Source organism: Quercus lobata, chromosome 7, assembly GCF_001633185.2.
Source record: "Quercus lobata isolate SW786 chromosome 7, ValleyOak3.0 Primary Assembly, whole genome shotgun sequence".
Classification (NCBI taxonomy): domain Eukaryota; kingdom Viridiplantae; phylum Streptophyta; class Magnoliopsida; order Fagales; family Fagaceae; genus Quercus; species Quercus lobata.
The window spans coordinates 31819444-31846508 of NC_044910.1; the positions used below are offsets into that span (position 1 = coordinate 31819444).

The 27065-nt window shown below is 33.1% G+C and overlaps 3 protein-coding genes across 6 annotated transcripts; 1 reads left to right on the plus strand and 2 right to left on the minus strand.

Moving 5' to 3' along the window:
- Positions 1 to 9671: 9671 nt before the first annotated feature.
- On the minus strand, positions 9672 to 10982 carry LOC115951915 (receptor-like protein kinase FERONIA; the record flags this gene model as incomplete). The annotated part of the gene is made up of 1 exon (XM_031069037.1): positions 9672 to 10982. A coding segment is annotated over one exon (1311 nt), but the record flags the coding sequence as incomplete, so codon positions are not given.
- Positions 10983 to 13790: 2808 nt separating this feature from the next.
- LOC115954072 (eukaryotic translation initiation factor 2 subunit beta-like) lies at positions 13791 to 17884 on the plus strand. Of its 4 annotated transcripts, none has more exons than XR_004083820.1 (6): positions 13791 to 13964; positions 14569 to 14620; positions 15150 to 15427; positions 16139 to 16192; positions 16311 to 16390; positions 16494 to 16933. XR_004083820.1 is itself a non-coding variant. In XM_031071931.1 (6 exons), the coding sequence occupies exons 3-6, from the start codon at positions 15399 to 15401 to the stop codon at positions 17339 to 17341; spliced, it is 270 nt and encodes an 89-aa protein (XP_030927791.1). In that variant the 5' UTR covers positions 13791 to 13964; positions 14569 to 14620; positions 15150 to 15398; the 3' UTR covers positions 17342 to 17884. The 4 variants fall into 4 exon arrangements, 2 of the variants coding, with proteins under 2 accessions (XP_030927791.1, XP_030927790.1); XM_031071931.1 differs by lacking the exon at positions 16494 to 16933 and adding an exon at positions 17210 to 17884 and having other exon boundaries at positions 15150 to 15402; XM_031071930.1 differs by lacking the exon at positions 16494 to 16933 and adding an exon at positions 17210 to 17882 and having other exon boundaries at positions 15150 to 15332.
- Positions 17885 to 21782: 3898 nt separating this feature from the next.
- LOC115954067 (receptor-like protein kinase FERONIA) lies at positions 21783 to 25058 on the minus strand. Its single transcript, XM_031071921.1, has one exon. The coding sequence runs from the start codon at positions 24494 to 24496 to the stop codon at positions 21896 to 21898; it is 2601 nt and encodes an 866-aa protein (XP_030927781.1). The 5' UTR covers positions 24497 to 25058; the 3' UTR covers positions 21783 to 21895.
- Between the last annotated feature and the right edge of the window lie 2007 nt (positions 25059 to 27065).

A 27065-nucleotide genomic window follows, 5' to 3' on the forward strand; every position in this document is an offset into this window, starting at 1 on the left:
TTATCAAGCTAATTCTCCATTTATTAACCCATTAGTTTCATAAAATAAACAACTTCCTCCTTTTGAGAGAGGGACCAAAATAGAAGGTAAATCCACAATGTGTAATTTGTTTCATAAGAAAGGAAAAACAATATATATAAAGAAATGACAAAACTTAGGTACAGTACCTTAGGTGTTGTTCCTTAGGTTCTCTTTTTAAGATTCAGCCATGTGGCTACTTAACTAAAAAATACACTTACATCCCATGACTGAATCTTAAAATGAGAATCTAAGAAACAACACCTAAATACTGTATCTAAGTCTTGCCCATAAAGAAAATACACATAATTTGTGTACTTGACGTTAGTTCACTACTTCAATTTACCGTCTTAACTATTTTAATTATGGGTTGGTTAACCCTTTAGGACGTTTGTTAATGAACTATTTTATAAAAGTTTTGATGCATCTTATAAGAAATATAATTTTTTTTTTTTTTTAAATATAAAAAAATTAGTTATTTTTTTCATTTCTTATGAAAGTTTTTAAAAATAATTTCTAAACTAATGTATTTAATTTTACGATATCCATTAACTTTTCCTTTAATGTTTTATACTATAATAAAGGTAAAAATATATATTAACCTTTCCATTATTATTCATAGAATTAGAATTATAAATGCGGGATTTAAAGCAACAAAATGAACAGAGAAAGAATAGATTGAGCAACTATAATTCCTAACTTTGGGCTTACATCATCTTTGCCTGATGGGTCTCTCAACAAAAATTTTCCTGGTGCACTAATTCCTCACTTTGGGCTTACATCATCTTTGCCTAATGGGTCTCTCACCCAAAATTTTCTTGGTGCACTACCCCACTCATAGTGTCTTTCACACTTGACTTGAGTCATCTCCTTATCCTTTTGTATCAGGTCTTTCTGGACCACATGCATGATTTATTTCAAGTTGGCAAGCCTTGTGTCATATCATATGATTCACATCATGATTATCTAGCTAATTCTCCATTTATTAACCCTTTAGTTTCTTAAAATAAACAACTTCCTCCTTTTGAGATAGAGACCAAAATAAAAGGTAAATCCATAATGTGTAATTTGTTTCATAAAAAAGGAAAAACATTATTTATAAAGAAATGACAAAACTTAGGTACAGTACCTTTGGTGCTGTTCCTTAGGTTCCTCTTTTAAGATTCTGTCATGTGGCTACTTAACTAAAAAATACACTTTCATCCCATGAAAAAAAATCCACATGGCTAAATCTTTGAAAAGCGTATCTAAGGAATAGCACCTAAATACTGTACTTAAGTCTTGCCTAAGAAAATACACTTAATTTGTGTACTTGATGTTTGTTCACTACTCCAATTTACCTTCTTAACTATTTTAATTATGGGTCGGTTAACCCTTTAGGACGTTTGTTAATGAATTATTTTATAAAAGTTTTGATGCATTTTATAAGAAATATAATTTTTTTTTTAAAAACTATAATTCCTAACTTTGGGCTTACATAATCTTTGCCTGATGGGTCTCCCACCAAGAAAATGACTAAGTATCAACCAACTGGGCCTAACATCATCTTTGCAGCCCAACCTTAAAAGAAACAGACATAGTAGACAAAGCTCGACCACTACAACCAGACATAACAAGCAGCTAGAACAAAATGACTTGTCGTTGTTGATCAACCATCAAAGACTCGCCATTTATGAAAGTTTTACCTCTAACACACACACCGAAAAGTTAACCAACTTTACAATATCAAATTTCAAAGTTCAAACCCTAGAGAGTTTGAGACAATTTTTGTGGCCAATACAGAAGCTTTGAAATCCCAATCAATTAAAACCCACATGGAATTGAAGGATGATATTTCAAATGTAAGCTTCTTTATCTTGATATCTAGATTTATAGGCTAAGAATGTATTGACCCCTTGTGATGAATTAACCAATTAATTAGCTAAGTTAATTAATTAATTCAATTAGCACGCAACAAGCATGGTAACACAAACAAATCACCAACTAAGTTAAAATGCAGCGGAAAATAAATTGACACGGTGATTAGTTTATGAATGGGGAAAACTTACATGGCAAAAACTCCACCGAGTGATTTTAAGGTCACCATTCTCGAGAATTCACTATTATCACAACAAGTTGTTACAAGTAAAGGAATCTCAGTACCTTATACCAACCTACAGTTGAGCCCTTACTCCATTACCTAATTGGACTTGTTTGGTAGTGACAATCTCTCCTTTCAATGCACGTCTCCTAGTACGTGACTAACCAATTTGATGCGCGGATCCCAATACGCGGCTTATACACCAACTTGAGAAAGATGTTGGCTGCAAAGTTCTTCAGTTCATCCACACAATGAAGATCACGAAGCTCCTTGGTTACAAAACCTTATGGTGTACAAACACTGCAGCTTCTTGAATAGAAAGATGAACTAGGGCATGTCTCCGAATCACAATATGCTTGTGAAAGACTTTTGCATTAAGGTGCATCACTATTATCACAACAAGCTGTTACAAGTAAAGAAATCACAGTACCTTATACTAACCTACAGTTGAACCCTTACCCCAATACCCAATTGGACTTGTTTGGTAGTAACAATCTCTCCTTTCAATACACGGCTCCTAGTACGTGACTAACCAATTTGATGCGCAGATCCCAATACGTGGCTTACACACCCAACTTGAGAAAGATGTTGGCTGCAAAGTTTTTCAGTTCATCCACACAATGAAGATCACGAAGCTCCTTGGTTACAAAATTTTATGATGTACAAACACAGCAGCTTCTTGAATAGAAAGATGAACTAAGGCATATGTCTCTGGATCACAATATGCTTGTAAAAGACTTTTGCATTAAGGTGCATCAGCTATGACGGCCCTTAAAACAATCATTATATATGTTTAGGGTTGTGAGAAAAGAAAGCCCAAACATCTATACACGGATTGAATGAAAATCAGAACTGAAAATCTGATTTTCTTAAATCTCAATAAATACCCTATCTATTGAGCATCGGGCTTAAATAGCCTTTTAAATTTCGATAGATACTAGCTGTCGAGTTTTAAAATTCTGCACTTCTTCACTTGATTCTTGGACAGACTTGCATGGTTTTAACACTTAAACTTGAAACCTTGTTCCTTGAAGCATTAAACACATCCTAAATCTACCAAATTACAGATAAAGTGCGTTTTGTCAAAGGATTAACCAATTCTATATTGACATATGTTTCTAACATGATTCACATATGTCCTAAAATAGATATTACTAATTTATTATTTCTCATATCCTTTGAGTTACTTATGAACCCAGAAGGACTTTCAACTTCAAATACTTCTGGGTGGTAATAGATTACTCGTGCTGCTTAAAGTTATTGTCCTGTGCTAATCCTTTATTTTAGCAAAGATATATGCTCATCTTGATGTGACCATGAATTCATACATATTAGAATACTATATAAATACAGTTGATAATGTGAACCATGTTTTCATAGTATGAAAATAGATAATGTGGACCATGAAATCATACATATTAGAATACTGTATAAATACAGTTGGTTTCGTAGTATCACAGGGCTACCATATTTTCCCTTAAGAAGCTGTGCCAAATATTAAAAAGTTTAAAATTGTTCATTTTATTTTATTTCAAACACAAACCGAGCTCACACTCATCAATTTTACTATGAAATGGATTATACTATGAACTTATATAAAAATTGCTCATCAATTTTACTATGAACTTATAAAAATCAAATTCACCAACTTTGAATTGTTAAAAGTGATTTTACTATGAAATGGATTACTAATATTATCAATAAATCATAGATATATATTATGAATTTATTTACAAACTTACACCATCCATTATCAAGTTTATATTAATAAATTTTTAATACATGTATACATATAAACAAATAATATTAAATATAATATAAGTTGAGCCTCATGTTGCCTTTTTTCTTTTCTATGAAAATATGCGTTAGGAAATGTTTGGTTCAAGTTTTCTGAGGAATCAAGTACTTATTACAATTTTTTTTTTCTTAATTTTTCCTTGCTTAGGATCGGTTTAGAATCCGTTTATTTTGCTGAAATTGAAATTTTTTTACTGAAAGTACTGTAAATAAAGGTAAAAGTTAGCTGAAATAGTACAATGAGACCTATGAATAGTATCAAAAAGTGCAGTAGATCCATGAATAGTAACAAAAATAAGCTGAATAGTAAAATAAGTTAGCAAAAATAATCTATGTCAAACGGATACTTCAGCTGTTAAATCAAAATATATTGTTACCTATTATGCCATATTGAAGTGTAGTTGTAACATTTTAGGATGCATAGGCAGCCAGAGCATGTCATGACATTCTTACTGGTTGAAATGAGGACAAAATGGATCTTTGGATGGGCAACAGCGGTTGGTCGTTTCGGGTAAATTTGCTCCTAAAAACTTTGAATGGATCCTGCAAAGATACATAAATAAGCACATTTATTATAGTTTTGTGATACACCTACTTCTTACTGTAGTCTATCTCTAATCTCATAGTCTACTAGATGACATGTCATGAGTAGACATGATACTAAAGTTGTCTATTATCATTAATTAGCTTCTTCCATGTATATTCTTTTTATTCGGATAAGTAGTGAATTTATTTATTATATCAAAAGAAAGGTATAGCTAAAGCACACAGGAAGTATACAACAGATACACCCACATTTAAATTTTAAAATTGCAATGATCACTCAAATCTAAAAGGTTAGTAAAAGATAACAAACCTGATGCAACCATACATTCAAACAAGGATCGGAGGAACGTCCACTTCAGATCTAGCATAGCTCTTTGACAACCCTTAAAACTTCCAAAAATCCTCTCCCGCTGAATGAACCACATTTAATAATGAGGAATCACCTTCCAAATTTCTATGCATCCATGTTAACCAAAATCACCTTGCCAACAAGCAAAGTAACTATATGTTATATTAACTACTCAATTGGAGGCTTCCCAAGGTGTTATTTCCCCAACACAAGCAACCTTATGAGTTGACATTATGAAATTGGGTCCCTTTTTAAAAGAGTCTCTAGGTTTTAGGCTTTCAAACTTTTATCAAGATCTTAAAAATTAGGACATTATCTTTATCTTATTTTTAAACATTATTTCACTAATTTTTAGAGGTAGTGTTCTAATTTTTTGGATCTTGATAAAAGTTTGAAAACCTAAAACCTAGAGACTCTTTTAAAAATATTAAATTATTCTTTTAACTAGTTTTTGTTTTTAAAATTTAAACCATTCCACTAAAAGATAGAGATATTTTAGAGAGTTTAAAAATTTGCGTGATTATATTTTAATAGCAAAATAATGAGACTCAAGTAAAGAATCCTATTATTAATAATAGTATAGACAATTAAAATAAAATAAAATAACTAACACAACATATTTCAATGTGTGAAGTATAAAATAATTTTTTTTCTAATCGATAAACAATGTTTGTTCTGACTTGGTCCTCCCAATAGTGAGCAATTGAACACCTTTCTTTTCTGGATGTCATAATTGTCTTCCCCGTCCTTCCTTTGAAAAAAAGGTCCAATATTTTAAAACGACCCTGTCATGTCTTCCCACCGACATTGAAATCAAAATTGCCTTATTTTGTATGCATCCCAAAAACAAACCATTGATTATGTCTTTCACACTAGAGTAAGCCCTCCTTATAGTCCTTAGAATGTTTTTAATAAGTATTTTGGGACTGTCTAAGTCTTGCCTACCTCTTTTTTTTTTCCTGTGATGAGATCTCACATACCCTTAACATGATTTCTTAAAGTCGGCAAGCCTTGGATATAGTAATTATCTAGGAAGTTCTCCATTTATTAATCCATTATATGAGAACTTCTTCTTTCTAAATAATTAGATGCTTAATGCAAACAGCTTCCTTCTATTGATAATAAAAATATAAAATGAATTTCCTCATATGATTTTGACCAAATAAAAAGCAAATCCATGATATGTAATTTGTTTCATTCCAAAAAAAAAAAAAAAGAGGAAAATACAATTTACTGATGCACTTGAATGTTCACTCTATTTACCTTTTTTTTTTTTTTAATGTTTTCTTAATAAAGTGCAAATATTAGCCTTTCCATGCATTACAACTCATCGAATTATATTCGTGGCTTTATACATGTGTACGACTAGTGTGACATAGTTTGAGAATCTTACCAATTCACCCAAATTCTTCACAAATTTTTTACACTTTTCATCTTTTTAACTTTTTACTTTTTACTTTTTACTTTTTAAAATTTTGATCTTAACTTTTTTGAATCAATGGTTGAGGTTGAAAGTTGCTTTTTACAATTATCAATTTCCACAATTCATAAGAATTGCATCAGGTGCAATAAGTATTGCACCTGATGTTAATCCAGAGTGGCTGATAGCCAATGAAATGACCTCGGAATAATCGAATAGATAGCAACCATGCTCAAAAAATTATCAAACACAAATAAACTAGTGTAAAACTAAAAACTCTACAACTAAAGCTCTATAGTTAGAATACTACTTCTTACAACAAACCTAATACTTTTTTTTTTTTGTCCAATAGTGAACAATGAATATCCTTCACCGAAAGTTGCAGACAGTTTTTACTTTTATATATATATATATATATATATATATATATAAAGTAATTAAATTTCAAATATACTAAAATATATAGTGGTAGAGAATAAAGTTATTAAAAAAAAAAAAAGTGAGTGGGACAAACTATTTTTATATTCATTGTAGTATTAGTTGTTGATGAGGATAAAAAAAGCTAACCACACGGACATAAAACTGACGGTTTAATGCAATTCCTTCGGGCGTAACAGACGGTGATTATGCTGACGGTCATAGGGTTAGCTGACTCCAAGGCTGACGGCATCACTAGACCGTCATCCAAAAAGGTGAAGGAGGTAAATTGAGGCTGACGGACCGGGAATAAGTTTACTTGCCACCCACGCTACGGATTAGGAAAATTCTTGCTTCCCACGCTAAATAATATTCAAGGGATCCCCATAAGGAAAAGATCCCGTAAAATATGCTCAAGAGGACTCCTATAAGAAAAAGACTTTTACTCCAAGGAAAAGTGGTCAACCATCTACTACTATAAAAACCCAAGCACCCTCACAAACCAAGGTACGCATAATTTACCCTCTCTAGCACTCTAGAGCAGTGAGAATAGTTCTAACTTGACCTTCGGAGGGTGTTTGGCCGGTACCACACCGGTACTCTCTGCTAGGTTATTCCTTTTCGTTGTGCAGGTGTCGTTGGCGATCGTACGAGGAACGTGTGACTCACTGGTGGTATTATTTCCGGCATCATCAGTTGTGAACAATTCAACACCCATTTCTTTCCTAGATATCATAATTGTCCAATCCTTCCCATAAAAACAAAAACAAAAACAAAATTTTATAATCCTTCCAAAGTCGAAACGCCTCTCTTACGTCTTTCCACCACATTGAAATCAAACTAGCATGTTGTTGGTTGGACTCTGAACCCATTCATAATGGCTTTCACACCTGACTAGAGTCATCCCTCCTTTTCCATTTGTATTAAGTCTTTCTGGACCACAGGCAAGGATTTATTTCAAGTCGGCAAGCCTTGTATCATATCACATCATATGCTTGGAAGCTTGTTGCTGTAAAAGGCATACATTTGACTTAGGATTTCTTTTAACACAGAGGAATCAAATACTTATTAATTTTTTTTTTTTTTGTTAATCTTGTCTTGCTTAAGCTGTTAAATAAGAATATATTGTTACCTATTATGCCATATTGAGTGTAGTTGTAACATTTCAGGATGCATAGGCAGCCAGTGCATGTCATGACATTCTTACTGGCTGAAATAGGGACAAGTGGATCTTTGGATGGATAACAGTGGTTGGTCGTTAAGGGTAGATTTGCTCCTAAAAACTTTGAAGGGATCCTACAAAGATACATAAATAGGTACATTTATTATAGTTTTGTGATACACCTACTTCTTACTTTAGTCTATCTCTGATCTCAGAGTCTACCAGATTACATGTCATAAGTAGAAATGACACTAAACTTATCTATTTTCAATAATTAACTTCTTCCATGTATATTCTTTTTATTTGGATAATTAGTGAATTCATTTATTGAGTCAAAAGAATGGTATCGCTAAAGTACAGAGAAGTATACAATAGATACACCCACAATTAAATTTTAAAATTGCAATGATCACTCAAATCTAAAAGGTTAGTAAAAGAATAAGATACAAAGCATGACTTCTCTTTTTGTAATTTTTTGGGGACCTGGTTTTACTAATTCTTGAAAATTCAGCAGAACAAGCTATTAGTAAGATTTCTATACATAGCAAATTCTTTTGGGGTTTTTCAGAATGAGCTCTATATGTTCTACTACAGCCCAGATTTCTCTTTTTGGTGTATTCACTTGTGATGAAAGATGATCAATGGGACTGACATTGTTTCTCTGCACGTTTTTCACACTTGTTGCTAGGTTCCTATGCTTGATGCCTTTTTCTCATGTGCATAATATCTTTTTTTGATAATCGTGCATAATATCATTTATATAAGATACAGAGCTTTTCATAATTTTGGTAGATTACATGTTTCTTTGGTCATTTGGGTGTCTTACTAGCTACGTTGCTTTCAGAGAGAGAAAGGGGGGGGTGGGGGGTTTGGATATTCTTAATCCTTTTTGTAAAAGATTACAATGTCCATGGTTCTTATGACTCTACAGCTTCTTAGTAGAGTGTTCAATATCTTCTGCGAGAATAATCTTGAGCTCGCAGGAGATAAACGTAGGACAGTTATGAGACCTCCGCAAGTTTTTAAGGGGTGCAAAGAAGACAGGGTTTGTAAATTTTATGATCTAAGAAAAACATATGCTTATTTTTTGTTTTAAACTTTTATATTCTTTGTTTCTCAAAAAAAAAAAAAAAAAATTCTTTCCTTCACATATAGTATAGCTGAAAATCAGTTTAAGATAATGGTTTTTAAGCTACTTAAAAATCACAATATAAATTTTTTCTTCAAATATTTTAGAGGATTCGGAAACTTATGAATTTTTTTGGGTTTATTGTAACTTAAGTTGTTATCTCATAGAATATACTGTTACTTTTTATACCATTTTGAGTGTTTCCATCGTTTCAGGTTGCATAGGCAGCCAGAGCATGTCATGACATTCTTACCATTTGAAATGGGGACAAGTGGGTCTTCGGGTGGACAACCGCAATTAGTAGTTAGGGGTAGATTTGCTCCTAAAAGCTTTGAAGGGATTCTGCAAAGATGCTATGTACATAATAGTGATATACTATTTCCATTAGGTTACTTGTTTGGTTATTATCATTGAGGCTGGGCACTTGAGTTTATTAATTGAGACAAAATGGATGTTTATGAATATTAAAATCTGTACTGGGAAATTCTAGGTTTCATACGATTTAAAATACTGTTCTATGCCAGCCATTCCGAGCAATTTTGGCAATAGCAAGCAATTTTGACTTTTCAGATCCGCTATGTTCTCTCTTTCTCATTATTTCTTAAGCTTGAGTCATTGTAAACTTGCTTGCTAAAACAACCCTTTAAGTAAAATCTAATCCTTCTATTTATTTTTTATGGTTTTGTTAATAGCCCTGAAGTTCAACAATAGCTACCAACAACCACTATTTCCCTGGGGTTTCAAACTTGCTTGCTAAAAAAACCTAGTCCAAAGATGGCCAACATTAAGCTTTTGACATGGGATTTCTCGAGAAAATGAGCTTCCACAATCATCATAACTTGGGGATACACCAGAATCTTTCTTCCATGCATGGGGTGCAAATGTCTCCTCCTCGATGTGCATTTTGGCAATTCCCTCATTTATCTCCTCTGCACTGGCTTGTAGGTGCAAAGATAACTCAAGGTTCCACAATACTTTAGCCATAGATGGCCTGTCTCTACCCTCATTAGCCACACATTTCATTGCAGTCACAGCATACTGCTTGAAGCATTTAGGTGCAATCTTCCCCTTCAGATAAGGATCAGTCATCTGATCAAGAATACTTATCTTTTGGCAGTGTACAACCCACTCCACCAAGTTTACTTGCTCCTCTGGAAGTGATGTGTCCATTACTGGCCGAGCACATAAGATCTCAAAAAGAACAACCCCAAATGAGTAAACATCTGATTTTTCAATCAGTTGCTGTAATAGTATATACTCCAAATCCAAATACCCATAACTACCCCTAACAACAGTGGTTACATGTGTCTTATCCTGTGTAGCACTTGTTTTTGAAAAGCCAAAATCAGAAACCTTGGCAACCCACTTCTCATCCAAGAGAATGTTTGTTGTCTTAACATCTCGGTGGATAATAGTGTGCTTGGCACCTATGTGGAGATAGTGTAAATTGCGGGTAGCTCCAATGCATATCTCAAGCCTTTGCTTCCTAGGCAATGGTGGTTTTTGGGTATTGTATAGATGCTCACATTGTGTTCTGTGAGACATGTAGTCATAAACAAGAATAATTTTGCAGCTGTCTTCACAATAGCTGATCAATGAAACAAGGTGGTGATGACGAACTTTTGAAAGTATTTCAATCTCAGTTTGAAACTCGTGTACTCCTTGATCAAAGAGCAGGTTTCCACGCTTGATTGCTATTTTGGTTGCTCCATTGTTGATTTCTCCCTTGTAAACTTTACCAAAACCTCCAAGCCTAAGGAGTAGAGCCTCATCAAAGTCCTTGGTGGCAACCTTGATCTTAGCAAATGAGAAGCGTCGACAAAAGTTCTTGGTAAATCCTTGTCCATGTTCTTGGTGCCACCTAGAAGGAACTCCCCTTGCACTTGAATCTTTTCCATGTCCATGTTCTTGGTGCCACCTAGAAGGAACTTCCCTTGCACTTGAGTCTTTAAAATGCTGGCAATGGTAAGAAGCAATAACAAAGAAACCGATAACAAAGGCCAAGACAATTCCACCAATAACAACTCCGATGATGATTGCTTTCTGATTCTTTGTTTTACCATGTTAATGGTAAACCACAAAAGACTGTGTAGAGGATTGTGGGTATGAAATCTCTAACTCTCAAGGGTTATGGCTAGGGTTTTCTCTCTGAAAAGTACTCCTCTTAATATGTGGGTAATAATAGTATATATAGTGTGGGTGAAGACATAGTGGAGCAGATATGCCAAAATAGCAAAACAGACTGTTTCGCGGGTATCTCGCAGGAAGGTCTTACTCGTAAAAACCAGTTGTCATAACTCTTCGCATTCCTACCATGTGCTGTGCACATAGCTTCACTTCGCGCAAAGTCTTCTCACGAGCTATCGGCGAAAGCTCCTTTGATCTTCAATGTTGTCTTAAGTCTTCACACTCTCTCTCACACACAACCCATACATTGAAATCCCATATAAAATACAGGGTACATAAGATTAAACAAAATTATAATCAAATTTGGTACGGAATTAAAACCAATGCAAAATAGTTGTAAATAACAACTTTACACATCCGTTAAGTAAAAATATTAGCCTTTCCATTATTATTCATAGAATTATAAATGTGGGCTTTAAACCAACAAAATGAATAGGGAAGGAGTGGATTGAAAAACTTAGAGCATCCACATTGGTAGAGCCATAACTTTAGCAATATGGCTTAAGTTATGGCTCCACAAAAAATATCTATTTTACCTTCTCATTTGTTTATTACATATGAGCTATAGTGTAAACACGTGAATGAGCTACAGTGCAGTGTGAACATGTGAATAATAATACAAAGCAGTATTGTGAACACGCGAATAATGATATAAAGCAATGTGAACACATGAATAAAAAAATATATATATATATATATTTTTATATATGAGCTATAGTGCACAGTTACAAATTATTTGGCTTTAGTTCCACCAATGTAGACATAGTTTTGTATTTGGTGATGCTAAAATAGCAATACAGCTTTTTAGCACCACCAATAATAGCTAACTTTGGGCTTACATCATCTTTCCCTAATGGGTCTCGCACCAAAATAAAATGACTAAATATTAACCAATTGGGCCTACATCATCTATGCAGCCCAACCTTAACAAAAACTCGACCACGACAACCAGACAAGACAAGAAGATAGAACAAAACGACTTGTTGTTGCTGATCAACCATCAAAGACTTACTGTTTATGCAAGTTTACCTCAAACACACTGAATTCTTAACCAACTTTACCATATCAAACTTCAAACTTTGAACCCCAAAGTGGGACAATTCACAGTTAGCGACCAATACAAAAGCTCTGAAATTACAGTTAATCAAAACCTACAAGAAATTGAAGGATGATATATCAAATGTAAGTTTCTTTGTATTGATTTCTAGATATTATTAATTGATTGATACTCATATCCTTTGACCTTTGTGTTACTTATGAACCTAGAAGTACTTTCAGCTTCAGATACTTCTGGGTGGTAATAGATTGATAGGCCAAGAATTTATTTACCCCTTGTGATAAATTAACCAATTGATTTAGCCAAGTTAATTAGTTAATTCAATTTACATGCAATATACGTGGCAGCATAAACAAACCACCAAATAACTAAATGCAGCGAAAAATAAATTGACACGGTAATTTGTTTACGAATGGAGAAAACCTACATGATAAAAATCTCACCAGGTGATTTTAAGGTCACCTCTCCTGAGAATCCATTATTATCAAAACAAGTGATTACAAATAAAGGAATCCTAGTACTTATTCCAACCTATAGTTGAACCCTTACCCCAATACCCAGTTAGACTTGTTCTGTAGTGATAATCTCTCATTTTTAATGCACGACTCCCAATACATGACTAACCAATAGATGCGCGGATCCCAGTACACGACTTGATCACCAACTTGAGAAAGATATTGGCTGCAAAGTTTTTCAGTTCATCACACAATGAAAATTATGAAGCTCCTTGGTCACAAAACTCTAAGGTGTACAAGCACAGCAACTTCTTCAAAAGAAAGATGAACTAGGGCAAATTCTGTCTCCAGTCACAATTTGCATGAACAAAACTTTACTCTACACTTGTGCAACTATGCAACCTTTGAAAGTCCTTTAAATAATCCTTATATATGTTTAGGGTTGTGAGAAAAGAAAGCCTAAACACATACTCACAGATTGGAGTGAAATCAACTCTGAAAAACTAAATTTCATAAACCTCGATAGACAGCCATCTATCAAGCTAGCTGTCAAGCCATGAACTGAAACAGCTTTTAAACCTTGATAGATGCTAACTGTCCAGCTAGCTGTCGAGTTTTAAAAACCAGCACTTCTTCACTTGTTTCTTAGACAGACTTGCATGGTTTTAAAACTTAATCTTGAAACCTTGTTCCATAAAATATTAAACACATCCTAGATCTACCCAACTACAAGTAAAGTGCGTTTTGTCAAAGGATTAGCTAATTACATAAAAATATTGGCATATGTTCCTAACATCAAATCACATATGTCCTAACATAGATTACTACTACTGCTTAAAGTTATTGTCTTATGCTAACCCTTGATTTTAGCAAAGAAGAAGAAAAAGGAAAAAGGTCTAGGTTCTGCCAATGATTTTGTGGATAAGTTGACTGAGAAAATTGAAAACTTGGGAGGTACACATGAACTCAGCAAAACAATTGGTATTTACCTTTTCCTCTTACATTTAGCCTTAAAGCTATGCAAATACTTGTTACTTGTAACGTCCCAATCTGACCCAAAAAAAAAAGGGTAGACTTTTTTAGTTCCCCATGTGCCTCCCAACTACCCCACCTAACCCCCTTCCCCACTACTCATTTCACTCATCTTATCTCCTCTTTGGCTGGCTCATTTACTTCATTTATTTTCTTTCTTTTTCTTCTTTTTCATTTTCGGTAGAACACTCCTCTTCATTCCTTCAAATTCTCCCGCCAGTACCTCCATATCACTATTTTTCCCCCATCATTTTCCGGTAAGACCACCGGAAAAATCCTTAGGAACCCCTAAGCATCATCATCCTTTTTTTTTAGGTAAAAATTTCTAATCTTTTTGGTGGGTTTTATACTTTTGCTTGAGGTTATTTTTATCTAAACTTTAATAATGATATCCATGTGATTTATGAGCATTAGAAGTGATATTTATGTATTTATATGTATGAGTTTTGTATTGGTGGAATTATTTGATGAGTGGGTATATGGTTTGTACTAATGATGACCACCTAAGATTTATGTATAGTGGCAAATTTAGGGGTTTTGAGTTATAACATGTGATGGTTGGTAAATCTAATTTTTTCCATTGCCAATGGGTTTATTTGGAGTTAGTTGAAGTTCTAAATTTCTTGCCTTGGAGGATATTTTGATTTTGCTTTCATGGGTTTCTTATTGATATAGTGTAAATTTTATGGAAACTAGTCATGATGTTGGAGATGATATTAAATGGGTTAACTTTATAAATTGGAGTTTATGCCTTGTGAATCAATTTGTTGAGAAACTTTGGAAGTGGGATATATTATTATTGATGAGGTTAAATACTAGGCTTGCCTAATTAATTGCTTATTTGGCAATTCCTAAATTGTAGCTAGATATAATTTCAAGCTCTATTCTTATTGTGATAGGTTTACTTGATATTGTTTAGGTTCTAGCTAATCTCCTTGGAGCTTGGAGAATTAGGTTTTTGCGGTTGCGAGGTAAGTAGCTTTTTAATGAGATTTTTGTAAAATAAACATGTTGCATAAATGATGTTTTTGAGTTAGATACACTTTTGGAAACTACCTATGGAAATTATATTTTCCTAAAACTATTGTGTCATAACCTTAATATATGTATGATTATATATGAAAATGCATCATACTTGGTATTATATTTGAGGAAATACATGAATTGTTGATATGAAAAAATGAGCATCTTTTATTTAATCTTTGATAAGAAAATCATGGATTTTATGGTATATTATAAAATTTTAAGATGCTTATCTTGTCTTGTTATGTGAGAAATTGATAGAAAAATCTCTTGACAAGAATGAAGTTGAAACCTTACAAACTTTGTGGAAGTTAGATTATTTAAGGTTTTTCTAAAATTACCTAGACATAAATTATGTGTTTCAAAGTATATGTAACTTGTGAGATTTATGTGATTTTAACATCATGTCATGTGTGATTTCCTGGTGATCACTCGATTTGGTTTTCATAATTTTTGTGACAACGAAATCAAATCCAGGTCAATGCCCTTTCACTTTGGATGACGCGTTCTTCCCTGCTACCCATGGGGGGGAAGAGGTTTTTTGATTGTGTGTGGGTGAGGCTGCTGCGCATGGGGCTAAGAGACCACATGCAAGAGAGGTCCTATTTGACACACTCTCTCTGCTATCCATGGGGGGAGAGAAAAACTTTGAGAGTATGGGTGAGGCTGCTATCTATGGGGCCAAGAGTCTGTATACTAGAGAGGACAATATCATGCCAGTTGTGAATGGGTGGATCCCCTGACCAGTCTATGTGGTATATTTGTGATAATTTATCTTATGTTAGATATTATGGCTTTGGAAATTATATTGTTGATGCTCACAGATTATAGTATATAGTTTCAAGGTATTTACTTTGAAAAGTTTTGTGTTTCATTATTTAATTATTCTTGTCATATTATTATTTTTGAATATGAAACTTGCATCTCCCCCACCCCCATTAAATATACTATTTACTAGGCTCTGTCTCATCCCATTATTTTATAAACTTTTCAAAGTAAGCAATAATCTTTTGAGATAGCTTTTTGGTGGCTAACAATAGTTAAACTAACTACTGATAGAAGCTGAACTTTGTAATGGAGATATTATATGTTGTACATCTTAGAATAGGCTTGACTCATTCTTTTGTATATTATAGTGGTTGTGACATTTTTATCACTGATGGGACAAGCTGATAATATGTAATTATTTATTCAAACCTCTATTCTTTTGTAGCCATTGGTCTTTATAATTATTGCTTAGAGTTCTGACTTACTCTGAGAATATATTCAATGGAATTATTATGATAATTCTTAATATTGATACTGGATATGATTTATGTGGATTGGATTAAAAAAAAAATAAAAAATTTACAGGTACTTTGAGATGTCTTTCTCATGCTTTGGACCCTTTGAGGTTTGGGGCGTGACATTACTTATGTAGTTGTGTTGCTGTCATTTGGTGACTTTTTTGGCTTGTTCACTTGCAGTATCTGATGAAGAAGTTCTCAATGGTGAAAATGACTCTCAGGAGGATACCGATGGTAATATTTTCCTTTCTTGTGTTTTTCCATTGGTAAAAATGGTAATTACTTATATTGGATTGAGATAAGTATACTTGCATCTAGTTATACTAATATCATCATATTTCAAACCACATAGGCATGGATGAAGAAGGGGAAGGGATTGTCTTAATGCGGTATTCTTGGGAAAGAACTGATCGAGATTATGAATATGAAGAGGTATGTACTACTGCTCATTCAATTTTTGTGATTGATAGGGATGTTGTGCATTGAAATAGACATTAAAATGGAGAATGAAGTACTATTGATTATTTTATTACAGATTACCAGTGGTGGAGAAGCCTCTAATCACTCATTCCTTGTATCTAGGACACTATAGATATCAAGGCCTTAGTCATTTCCGTCACTTGAAAATGTTTTGACAGTTGGAGCAGAAAACTGCCTTGATGCACAAACAACCTTCTAAGATACCTTTAGGAAATTGGGTGGGTGTCTTCTAGTATATGCTGGTGAAGCTCTTGTGGTATAAGTTACAAAGCATACCTTCTCTTTTTATAATCTTTTGGGCATTAGGTTTTATAAGTGCTTGAAAATTTAGCATAATGAGCTGTTAGTATGACTTCTATATGTAGCAAATTCTTTTGGAATTATTTATATTGAGTTATATGTTCCAACACAACTCTCATTTTCATTTCTTTTAGTGTATTGGCATGTGACAAAAGATGATTAATGGAACTGCCATTGGGTCTTTGCATATTTTCACACTTCTGTTTTATTTCCGTGGCTGAGTACCCTCTCTTGTCTCATGCGCGTATTATCAACTAAATAAGAAACCAATACCTTTTATGATTTTGGTGGATCATACGTTCCTTTTGTCATTGTGGGAGTCTTGTTGGCTGCGTTCCCTTTATGTCTTCTCAAGTAATCTTTTATGGATCTTTTTCATTCTTTTTTTGGGTGGGGGAGAGGGGGTGGGGGTGGATATTCTCAATCTTGTTGTGATGGATTACAATGTCCATGCTTCTTATGACTCTGCAGCTTCTTAGTAGAATGTTCAATATCCTCTACGAGAATAATCCTGAGCTTGCAGGAGATAGACGTAGGACAGCTACAAGGCCTCCACAAGTTCTACGAGAATGCACAAAGAAGACTGTTTGTAAATTTTATTGATTACTGCAAAACGTATGCTTAATTTTTGTGGGTTTGAAGTTTTATAACCTTTCCTTAACGTGTAGTATTTTAGACAACTAGTTTAAGACATGTGATATGCTGCCTTTTTTTTTTTTTTTTTTTTGTCTATGGCAATATGAATTAGGAAATGTTTGCTTCAAGTTTTCGGAGGAATCAAATACTTATTACAATTTTGTTATTTTTTTGTCTTGCTTAAGCTGTTAAATCAAAATATATTGTTACCTATTATGCGATATTGAGTGTAGTTGTAAAGTAGCAAGAGCAGTTCATGACGTTCTTACTGGCTGAAATGGGGACAAGTGGATCTTTGGATGGACAACAATGGTTGGTCTTTAAGGTTAGATTTGCTCCTAAAAACTTTGAAGGGATCCTGCAAAGATACATAAGTAAGTACATTTATTTTAGTTTTGTGATATACCTACTTCTTACTTTAGTCTATCCCTAATATCATAGCAGATGACACGTCATAAGTTATCTATTTTCATTAATTAGCTTCTCCCATGCATATGCTTTTTATACATCATCATCAAACGCTAAAACTCTATCATCATCATCAAACGTTAGAACTCTAGCTTTATTCAATTAATTCTCTTTATTGCAACTACTTTACAACTAAAGCTCGATAGTTAGAATTCTACCTCCTACAACAATCCTAATACCTTAATCCAATAGTGAACAATGAACTTCCTTTACTGTTGTTGTAGATGCATGACAATTATGGTAACTAGTCGCGAACCCACGCGATACGCGTGATAATTATTTTTATGGTGGTTTTATTAAAGAAAAATTTTACAATTTAAACTAATCTAATAATGAGTGATGTATCTCATAATTATATTTTTATTTATTATAGAAACAATCATAAATGTAATATAAGAACAATCTAAAACACCAAAAAAATGTAAATTAAAAAAAAATTAATAACTTAACAATGATTAATTGAACCAATATTAGGATAAAATTTTGTTTTTGATAATCTATTAAGGTTTTTTTCTTTGTAGAAATTATAATTTCGGCTGCCCAAAACATATTATCAAGTAAACAATTATTAGCAAAATCTAAGAAGTAAATTTCTATACATGCATTGTTATAAAATAATAATAATAATAGAAGTAAAATTGCAAAAGTTAAAATTTGTCACCTATCCGGTTATTTTCATTTGGCTAAAATTTGCTTTTCTTTAAATAAATGGCATTATAGAATACTTCTAATACAACTATTATGAGTGCTTTGTCCACCACAAAGGATTAGAAAATAAACAAAAGTTAGTAAAGTCTCATAGTTTAACATCTAAATTGAGTACTATAAAAAAATCATGCTAAGTAATGGAATAAATACCAAATTATCCAAATCATGCTATGTAATAGAATAATATTATATTTTTATATGCTATATTTAATTCTTTAGAACACAATAGGATAACATTTAACAATCAAAGAGAATAAATAAAAAAAATAAAAACTAAATCACAATTTAAAAAACAAAATTAAATCGCATTGACCCAAAATAGAGTTTTAAAGAATATAAAAAATTATCAACCTAAAGTAGAGATGCAAGAAAAATAAAAATAAAAATCCATCAAAAAATTTAGAGAGAGAGAGAGAGAGAAAGAACCTTTTTTTGTGAGGGAAAACTATGCATAGAATGAAAGAGATAGTGACAAATTTATAGTAAGATGATGTGAATAAGAAGAGACAAAAATAAAGGAAGATGAAGGAAAAGAGGAAGAATGATATTAATGTAGAGGGTAGTGGGGAGATGAAAAAGTAAGGGAGGGAGAAAGATTGAAGAAGTAGTGGGGAGATGAAATGGCAAGGGAGAGCGAAAGGTTGGAGAAGTGTAAATATTAAAAAAATAAATGTTAAAAATAATTATAAGGAAATTGGAAAGAAAAAAAAAAAAAAAAAAAAAAAAAAAATGTTGTTGTTGTTGTTGTTTTTTTTTTTTTTTTTTTTCCCTTAAACCGAAAAGGCTCACACAAAACCCTAAAACTAAACTGAAAAGTCTTTGGGTTGGGCTTGATAGTGGAACAAAATAAATAAGAGATGGGATGGATTAATTATACAGATTTATTATAGGGTGATAGTGAAAGTAAATAAATAAGTAGTGGGCTAGATTTGTTATAGGGTGATAGTGGAAGTAAATAAATAAGTAGTGGGCTGCATTTATAGGGCTGAAAATTGTAAAAATCATTTTAAAATTGTAGGACATATTATATTTTAAAAAAGAAAAGAAAAAAAAAATGTCGTGGCAGTTGATGTGGCGCAACGTGAGAGCAGCAGTATTAAACACTACGCTTCAGCTTTTAGTAATATATAGATATAGATTATAGTCTAAATAAAATCATATGTTATAATTTTAGTATTCTAATTAATGTTCCATCATTCTCTCTCTCTCTCTCTCTCATAATAATAATATAAAAAAATTGACCCGTAACATATTACAATTTTTATTATGGGACATAACATGTTACAATTAGTGAAGTATAAGATAAAATTCTTCTAATGGATAAAAAATGTTTGTTCGTCGTAGTCCCAATGATGAACAATTGAACACCCTTTCTTTTCTGGATGTCATAATTGTCTGTACAATCCATCTTTATTTTATTTTTATTTTTTAAAAAGCCCAATACTTCCGAATGCCCATGTCATGTCTTCCCACCGACATTGAAATCAAAATTGCCTTATTTTGTATGCATCCCAAAAACAAAACATTGATAATGTCAAATAGTCATCCCTCCTTACCCTTTTTTTAAATAAGTCTTTTGGGACTATCTAAGTCTTGCCTAGTTGCCTACCTTTTTTTTTGAGATGAGATCTTTACCTACCCTTGACATGATTTTTTAAAGTTGGCAAGCCTTGGATATAGTAATTATCTAGGAAGTTCTCCATTTATTAACCCATTAGGTACTTCTTTTTTCTGAATAATTAGATGCTTAATGCAAAACAACTTCCTTCTTTTGAAAATAAAAATAAAAAAGGAATTTCCTAGTATGTTTTGACCAAATAAAAAGCAAATTCATGATGTGTAATGTGTTTCATTCAAAAAAAACAAAGGGAAAATGCACTTTACTAATATACTTGAGGTTAGTTCACTTTATTTTCCTGAATATTTTTTAATGTCCATGGCTTTTGTCCAGTGCAAATATTAGCCTTTCCATTACAATTCATTGAATTATATATTTGGGTTTATTCATGTGTACAACGGGTGTGACATAATTTGGGAATCCTAAGGCCTTAAAGAAACAAAAAAATACTAAATAGTGAAAGAGTGAATTAAACAGGTGCTAACTTTGAGCTTACATCTCAAATGGGCCTAGTACCAAAAGAAATGCATTGGGCCTCATTTTTTCAGCCAACCCTAAGAGAAACAAACAAACGTAGCCGTTCCAGACCAAGATTGACTTTGATAAGCAAGGATGCCAAGGAATTCAAGGCTGTCGCCAAGTTGGAATTGACACTAGCGTTTTTTTTTAACGATGAAATAATATTTCAAACCAATGAAGTGCACTTTAAGATGATTACTTTTTATCATCAGCTAAAAACTTTAATTGATTTTTGATGTAAGTGGAGCTTGAACTCAGATTCTTTATTCGATAATAAAAGACTTTATTAGTTGAGTTAACATGCTTCTTAAGCGAGTAAGGAAAACTGGAATCATTAACTCAACATTTCGATAATTCTGATTTATAATTAAAATAAAAAATTGGAAAACCACAAGGTGAATTCCCCTCTCAAGTTATACGAAAGTAAGGATCATAAGTATAGTCATTAATAAACTCTAAGGTAGATTTGTTTATTTATTTACATATTTAACTTAGTTGCTACTGTTTAGTTTAGTTTTTTCTTTTTCTTTTTTTTTTTCATTGTTAGCCATTTGATTTTGAAATTGCCATACAGTTTCTCTTCTTTTTCTTTTTTCCTAAAGGAATTCTATTGCAAGACCAATTAAACAATTCGATATTTGAATAGGAATTCTTAAGTTAATTCTAAGCATGAAGATAATTGGACCATGAATTCATACAAAGACTAAGATATTTATAATTGTTTTGTATTTATAAATGGAAAATTCTTAGCTAATATTGTACTTGTAATGTAATCTTACATTTTAAACACACAAAAAGTGGTAAATGTTGTACACATTTGCAAAAAGTGTACAATATTTACCATTTTTGGCAAATGTGTATAATATTTACTACTTTTTGTGTGTCTATAATGTAAATTTAAGTTGTAATTACAATAATCATATAAAAGTCATTTATAAATATACACTTTTTTAAACCATATATTTAAGTGCAATGGTAGCTACAACAATAGATCTAGATATTATACCCGATGCAATTCACCCTCACCACACATAAATTTTTTTACCATTTTTACCCTTTTAACTTTTTTTATTCAATGATTAAGATTGAAAATTGTTTTTTTTTTTTTTTTTTTTTTTTTTCAAATCTCAATCTCAAGTCTCAACCCTTAATCACTATTGCTCATCCACCAACAACCACTATTTGCCTAGAGTTTCGAACCTGCTTGCTTAAAAAAACCCAGTCCAAAGATGACCAACATTAAGCTTTTGAGACATGACTTCTTGGGAAAACAAATGTCCACAACCATCAAAACTTGGAGATGCATCAAGATTTTTCCTCCATTTATGGGGTACAAATGGCTCCTCCTTAATGTGTATTTCGCTAATGCCCTCATTGCTTTCCTCTGCGTTCCTTTGTAGCTGCAAAGAAAACTCAAGGTTCCATGTCACTTCATCCATAGATGGCCTGTCAATGCTCTGATCAGCCACACACTTCATTGCAATTTCAGTAAACTGCTTAAAGCATTCTGGTGCAATCTTCCCCTTTAGATAAGGATCTATTATCTGATCAAGAATACCTTTCTCATGGCAATGTGCAACCCACTCTACCAAGCTCACTTGCTCCTCTGGAAGTGTTCGATTCAATACTGGCCGAGCACATATGATCTCAAAAAGAACAACCCCAAATGAGTAAACATCAGACTTTTCAGTCAATTGTTGCAACAATAAGTATTCTGGATCCAAATAACCGTAACTACCCTTAACAACAGTGGTTACATGTGTTTTATCCATGGTAGGGCCTATTTTTGACAACCCAAAATCAGAAACCTTGGCAACCCACTTCTCATCCAAGAGAATGTTTGTTGTCTTAACATCTCGGTGGATAATAGTTTGCTTAGCACCAGTGTGGAGATAGTATAAACCGTGAGCAGCTCCAATGCATATCTCAAGCCTTTGCTTCCAAGGCAATGGTGATTTTGGGGTCTTGTATAGATGCTCACGTAGTGTTCCATGAGCCATGTAGTCATAAACAAGAATCATTTCGCAACTATCTTCACAATAGCCAATCAATGAAACAAGGTGGTGATGACGAACTTTTGAAAGTATTTCAATCTCAGTTTGAAACTCATGCACTCCTTGATCAGAGAGTGGGTTTCCACGCTTGATTGCTACTGGGGTTGCTCCACCATCAATTTCTCCCCTGTAAACTTTACCAAAACCTCCAACCCCAAGGAGTAAAGCCTCATCAAAGTTCTTGGTGGCAACCGTGATCTCAACAAATGAGAAGCGGCGACAAAGGTTCTTGGTAAATCCTTGTTCAAGATCTTGGTGGCACTTAGAAGGAACATCCCTTACACTGGAGTTTTTTCCATGTTGGCAATGAGAAGCAGCAATAAGAAAGAAACCAATAACAATGGCTAAGATGATTCCACCACAAATACCTCCAATGACAATTGCTTTGCGAATCTTTGTTTTATAATCGCCTGATGATGGTATATAACTTATTGGGCTAAATACATCCACCCTAGGAGCAGGAATAGGATTGGGCCCCGCAAGAGTACCATTTGTACCATTAATTTTGAATATCTCTACTCCATTCAGGATTGCATCGTAATAGTTTGGTTGGGTATGTACGTTTGGATGCAGTTCAAGCCACAAATCCTGTTGTGGGCTTCCATTTGGAACAAGAACCACATAATCCATGTACACTGGAACCCCAATTTGCTTATCTGCTCCACTTTCACCACGTGCCAAAGCAATAACATCCACCCCTTGCTCAGCAGTTTGATTATAAAGGAAGATATCAAACACTCTTTGATTAACCATGGTCATATATACCTGAATCTCACAAAAATGAAGCCTAACTAGGTAAGCGAATCCGGAGTCGACTGAAAAAATCCAAGTCAAGTTGTAATTGAGATTGACTTGAGAATTAGGCCCCATTGATCTAGCTGTGGCGTAGACATCAATTGGTGCAACATAAGAAGGAATGCTCGGAGGATATTGGATCGTCATGTTTGTATCAAGATCAGCAGAATATGTAACACCAAAGGCAAACCCATAGACGTATGGAACATCATTATACCAAGTCCTATCAAGACCTGTATCTTGGGAGGGCGGAATATGATTTCCACCCACATTCAACCGATAAACATTCTCGAGTGCAGTGTTGTTCCCAATGTAGAAAGCAGAATTTTGACCCACAATCTTTAGAGTTCCATCAATGGAACTATAAATATCAGGCATTGACACAATCTCAATCCCATTCACAAATGCATACGCCTTTGGAGCTTTGGCAGATGGAATGAAACTTATATCCAATGTTTGACCATCAACATTGACTGAATACTCCTTAACAAGAAATGCGAAATTTAGTGCTTCTGCAGTTTGTGCAGCACTAAAGTTGTTAAGGAGAGTATATGACCCTACCGTGACAGAGAAAATGCCGTCGAATACATTTAAGCCTGCATAGGAAACAGGATAAAAGTAAAGACGAACGAATTTTCGACCAGGGACCACGGGAATTTTATAGGTGAAATTTGTGTAGAAAACCCGAGCAGTCATGCAAGGGACTTGAGGGACCGAAGGTTCTTGAGTAGCAGCTTGAGATGCGATGGTTTTCCGACTAGTTGACAGATACTTGGACCCAATATCTGTGGTCCACTTCCGACCATCGGTATCACTGCCATTTGAAGCTCCCCCACAATTTAGGAGGATTTTTTCGGTTGGCACATAATTGTTGGCCAAAGTTACATGAATTGTAAAGGCCAAGTAAAGAATAATGAGCATAGGTATAGTCATTCGACCAAATTTATGAGTGTTCCTCATCGACTCAAAAGGTCCACTTGGTTACAGTTTTTTCCTAATTTGGAAAGATCATGAATCAGTAACCAAATCAATAGAGCCAAGAAAACGCATATGACTAAAGAAATTGAGCTCCAAAGCTCGGGGCTTTACAACGATTAATACAAAGAATTGAGCTTCTTAACACCTGAATCAAGACTAGAACAAAGATATACAAGCATGGAATCTTAGGCTTTTGGATGAAGGATCTAGAATCAAAGACCAAAAATAAGACAATAAGATTTTGTACAGAAGCCCCCCACTAAAGTTTCAGATCCAGTTACTGAGCTACCGGAGTAGCTAGAAAGGAAGACAGAATACAAACTTAAGTACTAAGATTGAACTGAGCAGATTTCAAGATATTTAAGCTGAAAAGAAAAGACTGATTGGGAGAATGAAAGTTAAACTACTGGACCAGAAGCTGAGACGCCCCGAGTTGAAATGGGATTGTAAGCTTTGGAGTTCAGGGATGGTGAAAATAGCTTGCATAAAACCTTGAAACTGAAATAAAAGCTGAGCTTGCTTTTCTGTACTCCCAAGACTTGGCTTTCTTATATACACCGCTTAAAAGTGATGATTAATTTCTTAGCTGTTTCGGATGCCGTATATCTTGGGCTGCAATTATCATCTTGAAATAGATAATAGTCATAGATGACGGCCGTGCAAAAAAATCAAAAACTTGAACTAAAGTCAAATAAACCAGTAAAAACCATGAAAGTGCTCCACTGAATTCTCACATGCATCTTTCACTGGCTAGCAAGTCGCAACTCGTGGGCCATTCACTTATTCGATCTAAGTGGATATTATCTGTAAAACACGTAATTGGTTTTCCTTTTAACTCGTTTCTATTCTGTGATCAAACCTCACTGGATCGATCTTCAACTGCTAGCTCCTGGCAAATGGCAAGTGTGCAAAGTTTCAAACACGTACAGTACCACACTACCACGTTCATCATTTTGAGATCTCAAACCTGTCTGGTATTGCGTTGGAATGTGAGGAAAAGAAAGAGCTTGGGGTACATATATAAAAGTCTCGAACAAAATTTGTCACATAATTAATTGGCAATTTTGTTAGAATTCTAAAATTTAAACTCTCCTAAAGTTAAACAACTTTAATTGGAACTCCAAACTTTAATATTAATGCTCCATTTGTTTCGCTGTAAAATGTTTTATGCAAAATATTTTTAGCATTAATTTGTTTCATTATAAAATTTGGTTAAACCTGAAAATATTTTCCATTAACCATAAAATCATTTGTAAAGTGTTTGACTTATGAAATTTTGGTAAATAAAATACAATCCAATTTTGGTGGTTTGTGTTGGAAAAATTTTACATATCATACCAAACACTTAAATCATTGAAATTTTTTTTACTGAGTGATAAAGTTCTTTAGTGTAACTTTTAATATAATTTATAAAAAGTAATGAATTAACGAAATATCCATGCTTTTTAAAAAAAAAAAATGACAAATGCCCTTGTAATCCATCATCATCATCAATTATCCATGCTTTTCAATTAATATTAATTCTCTTTATGCAACTACTTTACAACTAAAGCTCTATAGTTAGAACGTACTCTACCTCTGATATAGGACAGAATCTACAATTTAATTTTTGTAATTATTTAATTACAAAAATTAAATTGTAGATTCGATCCTACATCAAACTCTTCTACTTGAAACAAACTCATCATCAAGTTCACATTTGAAATCTAAAATCTTCTGCTCCAAATAAATAAATACTTTGAATGCTTGAGCCCCTTAATCTTCTTTATGCAACTACTTTTGAACTCTACCTCCTACAACAATCCTAATACCTTAATCCAAACAATTAAACATCATTTACCGAAGTTGTGGATGCATGAAAATCATAATGATTATAGTCTAAATAAAATCATATGTTCTACTTTCAGTATTCTATTTAATGTACGTCCAATAACAATTTGTTACACTTTTCTATATATACATATATAATACTAGACTCATCACACGTTCTTTGTGTGTGTAATAAGGCTTTTTTTTTTTTTAATTTAATGGATTTAGTAAAATAATGTTTAAAAGTAAGATATAGATAGTGTCCTAATTTTTAGAATCTTGATAAAAGTTTGAAAGTCTAAAACTTAGAGACTCTTTTAAAAATAGTAAATTACTCTTTTAATCAGTTTTTGTTTTTAAATTTAAAATTATTCGATTAAAAAATAGGAGTATCCTTGAGAGTTTTAAGAATTTGTGTGAGTATATTTTAATACACAAAATAATGAAACTCGAACAAGGAATTCAGTTATTAATAATATAGATAATTTAAATTAAAAAAAAAAAAAAAAAAAAAAAAAAAAAAAAAAAAAACTAACTAACTAGCTAACCATCATATTTTCAATTGTGAAGTGTAAAATAAAATTCTTTCTTGTCGATAAACAATGTTTGTTTGTCTTAGTCCCAATAGTGAGCAATTGAACACCTTTCTTTCTTAGATGACATAATTGTCTGTCCAATCCTTCCTTTTAAAAAAAAGTCCAGTATTTTAAAACGACCCTGTCATGTCTTCCCACCGACATTG

Coding starts and splice junctions, on each gene's coding strand:
- LOC115954072 (XM_031071930.1), top strand. CDS start 15,302: ATGGGGGGAGAGAAAAACTTTGAGAGTATGG. Junction 15,333..16,138: donor GAAAAACTTTGAGAGTATGG/GTGAGGCTGCTA, acceptor GTTCACTTGCAG/TATCTGATGAAGAAGTTCTC. Junction 16,193..16,310: donor CTCTCAGGAGGATACCGATG/GTAATATTTTCC, acceptor CAAACCACATAG/GCATGGATGAAGAAGGGGAA.
- LOC115954067 (XM_031071921.1), bottom strand. CDS start 24,496: ATGAGGAACACTCATAAATTTGGTCGAATGACTATACCTATGCTCATT.